Source organism: Carlito syrichta, unplaced genomic scaffold (genome assembly GCF_000164805.1).
Source record: "Carlito syrichta isolate Samal-C Ts95f unplaced genomic scaffold, Tarsius_syrichta-2.0.1 Scaffold312069, whole genome shotgun sequence".
Classification (NCBI taxonomy): domain Eukaryota; kingdom Metazoa; phylum Chordata; class Mammalia; order Primates; family Tarsiidae; genus Carlito; species Carlito syrichta.
This window is the reverse complement of record NW_007256165.1, coordinates 235,907-250,843: the sequence shown is the minus strand read 5'-3', so window position 1 is coordinate 250,843 and position 14,937 is coordinate 235,907. Positions and strand designations below refer to the sequence as shown.

The 14,937-nt window shown below is 41.6% G+C and overlaps 1 protein-coding gene across 2 annotated transcripts in view; it reads right to left on the bottom strand.

Moving 5' to 3' along the window:
* Window positions 1-14,937, bottom strand: part of RIPK1 (receptor interacting serine/threonine kinase 1) — a 40,237-nt gene that overhangs the window by 21,686 nt on the left and 3,614 nt on the right. The window contains exons 3-6 of one of the 2 annotated variants that reach the window (XM_008069497.1): window positions 7,779-7,999; window positions 6,902-7,058; window positions 3,268-3,405; window positions 1,112-1,340 (exon numbers count right to left, since the gene is read on the bottom strand). In XM_008069497.1, coding sequence (XP_008067688.1) covers window positions 1,112-1,340; window positions 3,268-3,405; window positions 6,902-7,058; window positions 7,779-7,930 — 676 coding nt within the window. In that variant the 5' untranslated portion in view covers window positions 7,931-7,999. Of the gene's footprint in view, window positions 1-1,111; window positions 1,341-3,267; window positions 3,406-6,901; window positions 7,059-7,778; window positions 8,001-14,937 lie in introns of those variants that run through there. The other variant, XM_021718322.1, reaches the window with a different exon arrangement.

Below are 14,937 nucleotides of genomic sequence, written 5' to 3'. Positions count from 1 at the left end.
AAATTACTCAGTATAAGAGCACACTAACAAGGGAGGGCGGGGTAAAGGATATGGCCAGGGAAGCAAAGGTCAGCTCATGAAGGGCCTTGAATTCCACACTACGGAATCTGAACTTCATTCTGAAGGCTACAGGGAATCTGGGAAGGATTTCCAATAGATGAGTAAGAGGGTCATATTTGCCTTTTAGGATGACCACTTTGGCTGTCATGTGAATGGTGGCCCACAAGGAGCCTGCAGCAGAAATAAAAAGGGTTTGAACTAGACAGGCTGGCAGACAGATTAAAGACATATCTTGAGCCATACATATCTCCTGAATCCTTAGGTCTGGAGGTCTGATTGGATGCAGGAGAGGAGGGGCAAGGTTGAGTCTGGGATGACTCTGAGGCCTGTGGCTGGGCAACTCGGTGAGCGGATGGTGATGCCACTTTCTGAGCACACAAAAAAGGAGACGTGATGGATTTGTTTAGGGATGCTGCTCTGGAGGCTTCCTTGGTATACGGGATGGATCTGATCATTAGGCAAGTAGATACTCAGGCCAGGGCCAGAGACAGAGATTCAAGAGGCATACACAAAGAAATGATCATTAAAGCCTAGGAGCTGATGAATGCCTTTGTTCTCCTGCATGCATCACAACTTACTCATCTTTATAATCCCAATGCTGCCTAAAGTGCCCAAAGTAGGTACTGAAAAAAAATAATTCTTGAATGAAGAAGTAAGTGCATACCTTTTGGTGTGAAAGTCTAAGTCCTCATAAGCATAAGCAAGAACAATCACACATTCCTGTGATCTGTAATCTATGGCACCTCCCAAGCTTAGATACACTATCAAGGCTCCTGTTCATCTTATGATCCCTGATTCCTAAACTAGGATAACTCATTCATTCAACATAAACTTACGGAGCAACTATTATGTTCCGGGCATCATGTATATAGATGCTGAGGAGACAGTAGTGGATAAATCAGATGTGCTAGGACCTCAAGGAACTCACAGTCTAGCAAGTAAGACTGACATTAATGAATAACTATAAATCTCATCTGATTTCATTGAAGCCCATTATTTCATGTAATAATTTTGATTAATATCAAAACCCAGTGCCCTACAAATATCTCACTTTCATATGGCTCCTTATTTGCAAATATTGCCCAAAGTACTATGGCAAAGCTGTACACGTCTGACTTCTCTGTGGGTTTTGCATTGATGTCATCCAGGTGCTCAGGGGCCATATAGTGCAGGGTGCCGCCATTCTTCTTAGAGGTGTCGTTCACCTTCCTCTGCTCATTGTGCTCCTCTTGAGTCAGTTTACTCCATGTCTTGAAGGAAGCAGCACCAAGATCCGCTATCTGCAAAAGGGAGCAAGCCAATAGGATTGTTAAGTGAAAGGTATAGGCAAATCAGATTTGACTTCAAGTTTTGGACTTATCTAAGATATGTCAGGTACAGTGAATTTTCCAGAAATGGTTACGCCAGGTAGGTTTAAAACAGCTACTTCTGAACAGACTCACAGAAACTTTGTGTTTCCTCAGACATCTGGCAAATCTCCCTAAATAAATGTTCATGTAAAATTCTTATCTCAATTCTTATGCAGTGAGAGGGACAGGAAAAAGCAGAAGACATTTCTGACATGAACAGCAGCAAGACACCTGACCTTAGTATTTTCTAATTCCCCTTTACTCTGCATATATTTTTCAACTATTTCTGGAGCTAGTAGGATAAACAGTATGTTCTTCTCTGCAGATGTACATAGCAGAGGGTGGCTAGGTACTACACCTTCTATTTCCCCAAATGCTGTCCTGAGGTACATGGATATGAGTTTCTAAGGATCCCAAAGACACTAATGATAAGGACTGTGGTGTGGGACCATTACTTTGTTAGACTCTGGTGTGGCCATGTGCTCTTTGAGCTGTGGCTGCCACTATGCTTCCTGGCTTTGACCCCCTCCCCTACCTTGGGGAGATGAATCTTCTCTTTCCCTTCTCTTTCCTTTCTCTTTCTCGAATTTACTTTTAGATAAACTATATTTTTTAATCTAAAAAAAAAAAAAAAAAAAGACTGTGGTGCTGCTTGTTTTGAGCTGGTAGCCTGAAACTAAGAGCAGATGGGATGAGAAGGAGAGAAACAGACAAAAAAGTAAAGAGAAAAACACCAAGGTCAGATGTAGAACAAAGACTGAGGGGACAGGGCAAAATGATAGAACAATAAAGTTAAGAATAAATCAAAGGTGGCAGTTACATATCTGCTTCTAGGAATTCACGCAAGCATTTGGGGATAAATTTTGGCATGTGATCATCTAAAATTCACAATGTAGCAGACAGTGACTAGGAATTACACCATCTATTTCCCCAAATGGTGTCCTGAGGCCCATGGATGCACATTTTCAAGGACACACTGATGATAAGGACTTGTGAACATATGATAACTTATGAATTTACAGAAATAATCTTTTTTAAAGACACCAAAATAAAAATCTGTCCAAGACTAGTACAAAGTGCTAAAAGCAGAGTCTTCTGATGGAGAGAGACACCTGTGGCAGCTGGTCCTGAAACTCTCCAAAGCCACTACCCCTTTCAGATTCCTTTGCTTGGATTCCTGCTGCCAAAGCCAATTACGCAGCTACTCACCTAGTAAAACCCTGCCCTTGGATGAACAAAAGCAAAATCCCTTCCCCTTATTCCCTTTAGTATAATGGAAAGAGAGTTTTCAAAAGGAAAGGAAATTCATTTTTTAAATGCAGATAGAAATAAACAAGCAAACTATAAATACACACACACACACACACACACACACACACACGCCAAATTTCAAAGCTGAGGTTTTTGATGTCAAAATGGCCAACTCGTTGCTGAACTCTCAAGTCATGTCTGAATTCTAAGAATTTTCTGTACACAGCTTCGCATTCCCCTGCATTTCCAGAGAAGAGAAGTCACAGGACACAAATGCCCATGTCAAGGTGAGCAAGGCAAGCCTTGAACGTCTCCATCTTAAGTCCAACAAGAGGAAAACAGTCTAGATAGAGGTTTTCTCACCTACCCATCCAATTCCACTCCTCCCCCAAAGGTCATGAGTGACATCCCAACAGTTATCTCCAAACTCCGTTAAGTCTGCATCTTTTCTTTCCAACCTTGGAAGCACCTTTCGGCACCACTGTCACCAGTTATAAGCTGAGCTATGTCCTCCTTTATTGTCTACCATCTGCAGGAATGGACTGACAGTGGAGAACTAAACCCAAAAATGATCCAGCCTTCTGGCAGCCTACAGGTCATGGTTTACCTTGATGTGAAAGTCAATATCGACGAGGATGTTTTCAGGCTTCAGGTCCTTGTGAATCACGCCTTCTCCATGTAAGTAGCACATCCCTTCAATGGTCTCTGCGATTATCCTTCCTTTTACAGAAAGTGGAATACTGATCTACAACAAGTGATATTACTTCAATGAAATGCAAAGGTAGTCAAATAGGTCAAAGCAACTATTTCATTAGAGAGTGGTAGAACTGAACCTGAGGACAGGGTTAGCAGGTTTCCTTCCAGCAGGTGCTCCGAGCACTGCTGTCACTGGGAAACAGGGAGGATTTCATTCTAGGGGCAAAGGGTACTAATGCTGTATATTAACAGGATAAAAACTAAAATTCCATGTCAGTTTGGTAACATATAAAAAGTTACAAAGTTAAGTTTCTTTAGAAAAAAATATATTTTATCTCTATTGCTTTTTGTTTATTTGTTTTTGAGTCAGGGTCTCATTCTGTTGACGAGGCTGGAGGGCAGTGGCACAATCATGGCTCAAGTGATCTTCCTGTGTCAGCCCCTCAAAGAGTAGCGGGGATACAGGTGCGTACCACCATACCTGTCTAATTTTTTAATTTTTTGTAGAGACACGATCTTGCTATGTTGCCCAGCCAGTCTCAAACTCCTGGGCTCAAGTGATCCTCCCACCTCTACCTTGCAAAGTGCTAGATTACAGATGTGAGCCACCATATCCTATTTTTATTATTTAGGATTCTAACTTTAGTACTTAGGATGGTGTCTGAAATGTTTGTTGAATGAGTAGATGAACAAATATACAAACATTTTCTATGGTGTACTCATATGATGTGATACCACATTTATTTTAAATATGTAAACGTCATGGACATGTGCATGTGAAATAAGGTTAAGAGAAAAAGAATACAAGGGAATATGTTCCCGCTGATTACAACTGTGTAAAAATTAACCCGTGATATAAACATGACGGAAAAACTATACATTCATATCTATTTGCTGCCCTGGTATGAGATGCTTCAGGTTTTTGTAGAGTCTCAGGTCACTCATACTTAAAACTTCATTCCAGTCATATGAACATCAATGGTAATATAAACAATTCCAGTATCTATTTTACTGGCTAAATTTTAGTTTTGCTTAAGTCTGAGAAACCAGTTTACAAACAGGATGTTTCCTAAAAATATGTGTAGTCATTGGTTAACAGAAAAACAATTTAATGTGTAGTCACTGGTTAACAGAAAAACAATTTAATGATGGTCATTAGATCCCAAGTCTACCCCTCAAGCCAAATTTATCACATGATGTAGATGGACTATTACATTACAGCTTGATCATCACCATACAAAAAATAGTGAAGTTAATTTTCTTCTCTCCTTCCTTGGTATACCTCTGGACTTAGGAAACAATTTGAAACAAGCAAAGTTGGTACCCTCAACCTCCTCTTTCTGCTTCTCTCAAGTCCTCCTGACTTCCTACCTGAGCCCAACTGATCTCTGCCTGATCCTGCAGAAAGCCTCATGTTTCAAATGACTTATCTTTGATTTCAGAAGCTAAATAGGGTTGGGCCTGGTTAGTACTTGGATGAGAGACCAGATGATGTATCTCCCAATCAAGATGCCCACTTACTTCAAACAGCTGATCTTATCTAACTTGGGGAGGAGAATAATCTGATCATACTACAATGCCATGTGTGCAAGTGAACATTTCTTATCCTTCCGAAAGGTATTTTTGTGAGATGTCTGTTGACTTGGCAAATGTAGGGTAGGAGGAGACAGTGGGAAAGGGGAGTATTTGCCATAAAGACAGCCATATCCTGCCACTCCTCATGTGTTCCGGCCAAACCTAAGGTTTTTCTAGTTCCCCAAACTTAGTAGATTCACCATGCCATCCTCTCTGCCTAGAACATGTATTCCCTAATGCTTGCTTCAAAACGTCTTCTTGACCTTCAGACTGGAAGGAAGCCTTGCCTATCTATCCTGGGCTGGGTGGGTGGCTCTCCTCTGTACTCCCACAGCTAACAATGAGTATGTCTATCAAAACACCATCACATAGCTGAGTATGGTGGCTCATGCCTATAGTCCCAGCTACTTGGGAGGCTGAGGCAGGAGGATAGCTTGAGCCCAGGAGTTCAAGCTTGCAGTGCACTATGATTGTGCTACTGCACTCCAGACTGGGCAACAGAGTGACACCCTTTCTCTAAAATAAGCAAAACCAAAAACCAAAACACACCATCACACCATATCACTCTCTTATAGCCTCTTTTTACTTGCCTGTATCATAGTGGCTATTTATTCATAAGCAGCTAGCACAGGGCTTCTATCTTAAAAGGCACATAAACTCTTAAAATAACAGGGCATGGTGGCTCACGCCTGTAATCCCAGCACTTTGGGAGGCCAAGGCAGGAGGATTGCTGCAGGCCAGGAGGATTGCTTCAGGCCAGGAGATCAAGAACAGCTGAGCAAAACCAGGCGTGGTGACGCACCCCTGTAGTCCTAACTACTCGGAGGCTGAGGCAGAAGGAATGCCTGAGACCAGGAGGCCAAGACTACAGTGAGCCGTGATTGTGCCACTGCATTCTAGCCTGGGCAAACAGAGTGAGACTCTGATTAAATAAATAAATAAATAATTTGGGTAAACAATTTTTAAAACTTGTTGCCACTAATGTTCTATATTTAACCTAAAATAAAACTTTATTGAATGGTATCAAAGTGCAGCAACTAACATTCCATCTTCTCTTACAATCATGTATTGTGCACACACTTTAATCAATAAATGAACCTTTGTCACAGTCATTTAGAGTGCACATGCTTTCATCACTCAATCCACATTTGTCATCCTTCGTGCATATACCTCATATCACATGCCTGCTTCATGAAGACAGGGCCTGTCTCTGAATTGTGGATCACAGAGTGGCTGGCAGGTATGGTAAGAAGCCAGCCACAGTATTAAGATACTGAGTAGGTGATTCAGAGGACTGTCAGCAAAATTGAGTGGATGGAAAGACCACCCCAAGAACAGTGAAAGGCAAGGAAAAGAATTTCTTTTTTTTTTTTTTTTTTAGAGATAGGGTCTCACTCTGTCATCCAGGCTGGAGTACAGTCACAGCTCATGGGCATTTTATTTTGTGTAGAGATGGAGTCTTGCCCAGGTTGGTCTCTAATCACTGGCCTCAAGCAATCCTCCTCCCTTCAGCCCCAAAACTCCTAGAGCACAGCTATGAGTTACTGCAACCAGTCAAGGCAAGGAAGATTTAACAAGGGACTGACTTCAGAAAATCGAATTTATAATACCAACTACTCTAGGGATTGAGACAGGAGGATCACTAGAGCCCAGGAGTTCGAGACCAGCCTGAGCAACATGGCAAGCGACCTTGCCTCAAAAAGAGGCAGGTAAGAGAGGCAATAGATGAGAGGCAAGACAGGAAAGGGACAAGAGAGGGAAGAGAGGCAAGGGAGGAAAGTAAGGCAGGCCAGCAGGAAGGAAGGAAGGAGAAAGAAGAGAAAAGGAAAGGACAAAACAAGAGAAACTCCAACCCACCCAGCAATTCACAGAGGTTACTGTCCCCCAGAAGCTACACTAGAGCCCCGAGGCGAGGGCACTTGCGACGCTGGCCAGGCAATGGGCAGACCCATAGGAGAAGGCTCCCCTACCTCGTCTTTCAGCACACGCATCAGGTTGCCCTTCTCCATGTACTCCATCACCAGGGAGTAGTTCCCTTCTTCTATGATGATGCCCAGGAGCTGCACCACCCGGCTGTGTCTCAGTCTGTTCATCATCTTCCCCTCCTCCAGAAGGGCCTCGTTGTACCTATGGGCAGGAAGGCTGCTGAGATGGACAGAGCAGCCCTGGAACCTCGTGCCCCTGCAAGCCGCTCTGCTCTTGTCCTGCTCAGGTCTGCACTGATCTGTTCCAGGTCCAGACCACAAGCCTCCACCATCTTTATAATTCTCCTGCCCAGTGACTGGCAGAGGGTACTCAGGAAACGTCAGTGTAAATGAATAAATGAAAAGTATACTGAACAGCAGCCATATAGCCTGAAGAAAAGATTGTGCTGGAGAGTCAATTAAAAATATAGCCTCTCTCATAACCACTCTGACAAAGAAAGAGAAGTAAAACTAGCCCGCTGATTGCTCTCAGGGGAGGGTTCTTAGAACTCTTATGAAGGAACCACTGTCTGTTTTCCATACTGAGAGGTTAATCCTCACCAAAAAGGAAATAAGTCTATCTTCACTGATCCCTCTCATTTTCTTGTCATGGCCTTCCTCACCACCCTTGGCTTTCTTAATTTCCTTCCCCTTCATTGCTCTTCCTTATTTACTAGCTGTGAACTTTTTCCCGCCTAGCCTCAGGATGCTCATCAGTGATAATAACAATCATAAGAGCCATTGCTACCCCTAATATCCCACCAGAACGTTTCATCCTAACCCCCAGCGGCTGACCTTAACTACGCATTGACCTGCACCTCCATGGGCGCTGCTGTCTATGCCTGTTTGGAGTCCCCCACCACGACCCCTGCTTCCCACTCACTCAGTGCACTTGGGCCCTGTGTACACCTTTTTTATGATCACGAGTCCACGGGTTTTGTGGAAGCACAGAGACACCTTCCCGAAGCCGCCGCTGTCCAGATCTTTCCCCTCCAGGAAGTCACTGGATTTCATCTTAATGTCATCCAAGGACATGTCTGGTTGCCTTCTGAATGCTCAGAATGCCCAAAATTACACCACTTTTTTCCCCTTCAGAGCTGTACCCTACAAAGAGAACAGAGAAGACATGTCAGGGCAAAAACATCATTATTTGTAAACTTTTGTAAAATTCCACCACGTGCTTGCTATGCCTTTGCTTTTTGAGGATAGACTTACAGTCTCTAACATGAGCTGTTTTTCTGATTTCTAAGAGTCATAGTATTTACTCTCTCAGTCTTTTCATTTCTGGCAATATGGAGTCCTAGAAAATTTTCAAAACCCTCCTGTTACAAAGGACCTATATCTGTTGAATAACGCAAGACAAGCATCCATTCAAATGTACAGCATAACTCAGTGAAAAGGAAAGAACTCTAGGGATGGAAAACAAACAGGGCACAGGCCCACATGGGGCACTGCCAACCTTACCATCTAGAAGTTCAGAGCTGAGGCCAGAGCATGCAAGAAAAGAAGGCTGGAATGAAGACTCCCCCTTAACAAGAAATGGCTTAATGTTTCTCCCCCAATGAAAGGAGAACTAGAAAAATAGCAGCCTCTTAGCAAATGAGCACATTTGTCTTAGATGGGGCATGGGGTATTAAAAAAGGTCTGTGCAAGTTCATAACCTTGGGTCTGTCTTCAAATAGATTTGGGTTTTAAATTGAGAGAATCCCCCAAACTAAGAACTTTCATATAGGAAGTAGTAACAGACTGATGACATCCTGAGGTTACAGGCTAGAGCAGAAAACATCCACAAGCCAGGCCAGACAGGATCCCCACAAATAAAACTTAATTTAACATGAGCTCCCTTGCCAAAATTATAAAACACACACAAAAAATTCACCTGAGCTAGACCCTGCAGATACAACAAATAGCATTACCAAACACCAAAGAATGTCAGGTAAATACACTATTGAATAGCATTAGAAAATAAATAGGCTTTAAAATAATTATGAACAAAAGAAGGAATTTGAAGAATATAAAAAGAACAAAGCGCTCTCCAAAGAGAATAGGAAAACGTGAAAAGGGACAAGAACTGAAGACTTATCCATCAGTGCTGTGAAGTAGACAACGTCAGATCTCAAAGCAGAACTATTTGCTTCAACCTCCTTCCCTTTTCTTCCATTCATTCATTCATATTTACTCATTTCCCCCAATCTGAAATGAAGAACAAAAACCCATGTGGAGGTTGGGCACGGTGGCTCATGCCTGTAATTCCAACACTTTGGAAGGCCAAGGCAGGTGGATCACTTGAACCCAGGAGTTGAGTACCAGCCTGGGTAATACAGCGAGATCATCTCTACAAAAATAGAAATAAATAATTAAAATAATAATTATAATAATCCATGGGTAATCACAATGCAGTATCACTACATACTTGTCAGGATAGCCAAAATTAAAAAGAACCAAATTCTGGCAAAGACGTGAAACAACCAGAATTCTCATGTACTGTTGGTGGGATTATAATACAGTGTAACCATTTTGGAAAAAGGGCTGGAAAAAGCTTTATGGCAAGACAGAAGCTCCACACATAGTATCAGAACATAGGCACACCAGTGTGTGTATATGAGTATGCATGTCTGTGTTTCTACTGGGATGTACAAGGGGGTTATAAATGGTTTATGTTCCAGAAATACCTGCATCCCATACAGACAATGAAGAGTACATTTTGATAGGGCATTACTCACTGAAACTTCAGAAGGCATCAAAATAGTATCTACATATTATATGTTTCATAATGCATATATATTGCTTATAAAACTAAACATACATCTTCACTATGACCTGACAATTCCAAACCCAAGAGAAGCGAAAACATATGTCCAAAAAGACTTGTATAATATTCACCAGCAGCTTTATTTATAATAGCGCCAAACTGGAAACAGTTGTCTATCAAACAAGAAAATAGGTAAACAAGCTGTGGCATATTAACACAACAAGTTAATACTCAGCAATAAAAACGAACTACATAAAACAGCATGAATAAAAAGCACGAATATGATGCTGAGTGAAAGAAGTCTATAAAAAAGAAAATAGGTCGACACAGTGGTGTGATGGTAATGTTCTAAAGATACCAGTGAGGCTAGGGTTTCATGGGTATATGCATTTGTCAATACTCAGCAAATGTACTCTTAAGGATTGCAGGTAGGGGGAGCACATAACATCAATAAGGGTACCCAATCTCAAATCAGGTGAAGTTGGGACCAAGGGGAGGCCCGAACTTTAACTGTGTGATGACCACTTATGTACCTAACCCTGAACTGTACCCCACATCTTTAAAATAAAATATATATATGTATTTAAAATTGCAGGTAAATTGAACAAAAGAAAAATCTGCAAACACACTCAACTCTAGTTAGTGGCATGCATGCTGAAGTATTTAACAGGATATGTACTGATACCTGCGATTTACTTTGAAATGCATCAAAAAAATCAGATGCATGGATAGACGGAGGGAAAAGGAGATGGATACGTATGTGACGAAGCACTGACAGTGGATATTAACTTTGTACTCTGGTGTTTTTCATAATACAATGTTGGAGGGCAGGGAGTTAAAGCAATCACCTTGAGGAGTGGAGTTCTGAAAATGCCTAAGCTGCCTGTGGTCTTGTTCAACGACCTGCTCCTGCAGGTGGCTAGGGTAACTAACCTACGTGCGTCCAAAGACACTCCAAAAACTGTGGGTCATTCCTCCCTAGCAGATGACACTCACATAGCAGGGTCTATAAGCCATCATTCCCAGGACATAAAACATTGCCAAACAAGGGGAAGTGCCCTCAGGAAGAAGCACATTGGTGGGACAGGGCAGAGAGTAGGGGTAAGGGTTGCTGGACAAAGGAATGAAGACTGAGGATGGGGGGCGGGGGTGGGATGCTGAAGGTGAGGTAGCAGGAGCCATGCTGACAGAACAAGAGCACGGCCTTCCTCTCATGAGCCTGAACTCTCACTCTGTAATTCATTAGCCCTGTGATCTTGGGGAGCTGACTTAAGTCTGTTTCCTCATCTGCAAAATAAAATAACAGCTGCCTCACAGAACTGTTAAGGATTATACAAGAAAATATATACGTGTGTGTGTGTGCGTGTGTGTGTGTGTGTGTGAAAATATGTGTTGTCCGCTTTACAGCTTTGGTTATGGTTGGACTGGCTGCCCATGTTTATTTCTCCATACAGATCACATCTTCCTGGGCTTTGAAAATGCCAACATGAAGCCAGGATCATTGCTCAGTAGGTCTCTACTAATAAATCCTTGTGAGAATGAGATGGAGTGGGGGGTGGAGACAGAGTACACAAAAGACAGCAACAGTGATGTGAGGCCTCCTTTTTCCTCTACTATAGACCACTGCAGTAGGCAGTACTGTACAGTCTTCCCCATCTCATGAGGGCAATGTGACCCACCCTCCCCCTGCTGTCCTCTTTAGGCACATTCTCCTCCTAACCTCTTTCCTGACTAGATATTGCTTATCTGTTAAGTTCCAGTGAACTGCCATTCCTGAGGGAAGCCATCCTAAGTCATCCCTTAGACCTTTTCACAGTTAAAACAGCACTGTAATTTGAGAATTTTGTTGTTGTTGTTTTTGAGTCAGAGTCTCACTCTGTCGTCCAGGCTGGAGTGCAGTGGCGCACACTCGCAGCCACCCCAGCATCAACCTGCTGGGCTCAGGCGATCCTTTCACCTCAGCCTTCCAGGTAGCAGGAATTACAGGCACGCACTACTGCGTCTGGCTAATTTTTGGTTTATTGTAGAGATGAGGTCTCGCCAGGTTGCCCAGGCTGTCTCAAACCCGTGGGCTCAGGGAATCCACTCACTTCGGCCTTCCAAATTGCTGGGATTACAGGCTGAGCCTCCGAGTCCAGCTGAGAATTATTTCTAATTAAGTTCACAGAAGGCAAGAATTTTTCTTGTGCCTAGCAGAACCTGACACATGGCGGAGGATCATTAAATGATAACTATTTCTTAAAGGAACTATTTAATTAACCAAAAATAAAGGATATAGTTAAATGAATTATGGCACACTCATAAGTCAGAACATTAGATAGCCATCAGAATTGTTTTCAAAGCGTAATTCTACAGAAATAATATATTAGCACTTGTATGCATGTGTGTGTACATATATATACACATAGGTACATAAATAGATATAGATATATCTAAAGATGAAAAGGACACCAAAATGTTAACAATGATTATATCTGGATGGTAGGGTGGTTTTAACTTTCTTCTTTACACTTTTAATAAATTTTCAACATTTTCTACAATAAACATGAATCAAATTTATTAAAAAGGTTATTTTTTGAAAGGAATAATTCCTTGACTCAGTAGTTCTTTACTCTGAAGAATCAAATCTCAGATGCTGATAAAGATTAGGTACAAGGATGTTCCTGGTAACATTACCTAGAACAGCACAAGCATGTAAAACCATTAGCATGTACAGAGGAGAGAGTCATGGACCATTCATACCCTGTAATATATCTAGTTGTTTTCAAAAATGATGCTTAAGAATGCTTACCAACATTTAAACATTCTCATAGACAGTAAAAAAAGGAAGGAACTACAGCATGCCCTGGAATATGCCCATTTGGGTAAAAGAGTTCAACTTTATGAGTTCTATTCGGTATCTCTCCCTCAGTTCAGGACATTTGTCAAATTTGTCAAGACACTGTTTGTCAGGACATTGTTCTCAAATTTGTCAAGATCAACTAGGACTTCCAATGCTTATTGCCTGCAGTCGAGAGCTCAGGGGAAGGAGGCCTCCAGGTAGGCCCACTGGACTTTGTGAGCTTGCCTCCTGACCCATGTCAGTTATCCTTATAGTCTTGTGGTCTGCTAGTTTAAGTCTGATGTTAATATTATGCATCTTTTGCATGGTTTCCAGTGATTTCTTTTGTTTTTACTAGTCTTCCTCCCTTAATCATCCATGAACAATTCAACTTATAAGCACTGAATATCGTAGCTTTGTGAGTAGTTTAGTGAAGGATACCCAAGAGCCACAAAAACACTGAATTTAGGTAGGTCACATAGCCATGTTATTATAAAGTCATCCTCAGAGTAGTTAACAAAGGTGTGCTGGCCTATCAACTCATTTCAACCAGTAATGCAACTGTGTCCATTTTAATGGAATTTGCTAATGTTTTTGCATAAATTAATATTAATTCAGAGACTCAGGGATGTGAACCTTTTCTATTGAAATTAATGAAGAATTCCAAGAAATTTCACAAGTTACCTTCTAAGACAGGGTAAGTTAACTAATTACAAAATATTGTGATTAATTTTTCCCCATTATTCCATGATGACCACACATAGTAAGAGTGTGACAGAAAATTTTGGTTGCCCGTGTGCCACTGCCCTACTTCTTCCCTGCTAAAATAGAACTCTGATTTTATTCAGGTATCCCAGTGACCAAGAGACTTCTGCAAGGTTCTTTGATTATAGCAGCCAGCTGCTTTTCCCAGATAAACAAGAGCTCTGAGCAAAGAAGAGCCAAACGATCAGCAAGAGACCAGAATGAAACAGAATTTCAACAAGCATTATCATGTACATTAGCATGTCATGACCCCATAAAGTAAATTTTGTCATGATTTCAATTTACAAATGAAGAAACTAAGATCTGGAGTTACATTATTCACCTAAAGTGGTAGATCCTGGAATCAAACTTTTGTTCCTTCACACAAATTTTCACTTTCAGTTCAGTAACACATGCTACTTCTCCAAATAGCAATTTGTCTTGGAAAAAATACAGACGTAAAGTCTTACTCATCTGTATTAAACACGTATGCTACAGTCAGAAACACAGGGAATGGATAGAATAAATTCTTAAAACACAGGAAATATATGGTCCAAAAATTAATAGTCTACAGATTAATACAGTCAGCTATTTTTGCCAGAATATAATATCCAACTAAAGCATGGAAAGTTTTATATATTTTTTTCAAATTTCTGGAACATATTAGTGGTATTAACAGTTTCTGGATTAATAAGCACCAAACAGTAGTTTGCCCAGTTTGGAAGTTGATATTTTAGGACCTTTTCTTAATATTCATTAATACAATCCTGAAAGTACAATGTATCTTTGAGGCTCAGAATAGTGCAGATGGAGAAAAATGAAAATTAAAGTTAATCATTTTTGCTGTTTTATTAGTAATAATGATGATGACACTCCAAACTTCATTTTAAACAAATTTAGTCTTCACTTTTTTTGTACAGAAGAACTGCAGTATTCCACATTTCTGATAGATCACAGCTTCCTCCTTACTCAATCCACCTTGCCTAGCAGTCACAAAATGCAGGTGAATACTAAGTCACTGCACATTTCAAAGTTGATTCTGTACCTTGGTTTCTTCAAGTGTACATCAGGTAAGAATAGTGGCCTAAGACATAAGAACTTCTTCAAAGCTCATTGATTACAACAGCCTCCTGCATTGCCCAAGATAAACAAGAGCACAGATCAAGGAAAAGCCAAAAGAACACCAAGAAGCGGAGAAATGAACAACCCCAGACCTTCCCCTCCTTGTGAGGCTCTGTCAAATGCTTAGGAAAGGAGGATGCAGCTTCCCCGCTTCCAAACCCTCAAGAGTCTGTAGTACTTCGTAAAAGCAAATACCACTGAAGCCCAAAGAAGCCTCCTAGGGTTATAACATTAATCCCTTCAGTCTTTGTGGCTGTTGACCACGCCTTTCCCATTTGCCAACTCACGTCTAAAATTACTTTGCAACCTGCTGCAGCCCCAAAGGCAACAGTAAAAGGCCCTTTCAAAAAGCTGGAAAGACATCCCACCTGTTGTGGCAAGAGCAGGCACCATTTCTTCTTACTGACCCTGCAGAAACCACCCACCCTCCCTACCAAAACAACGTCGATGTTAACAGTGAAGCGGCAGCTCCCACGACACCGTAACGGTGGCCTGAGGGCAGATCTCCGCCCTCCTCCCGACTTGCACCGACACCTCCGGCGAAGAAGGAACCGCCAGCCCCCGACTCCGCAGCCAGCGGCTGGGCATCGGACCACCAGAGAG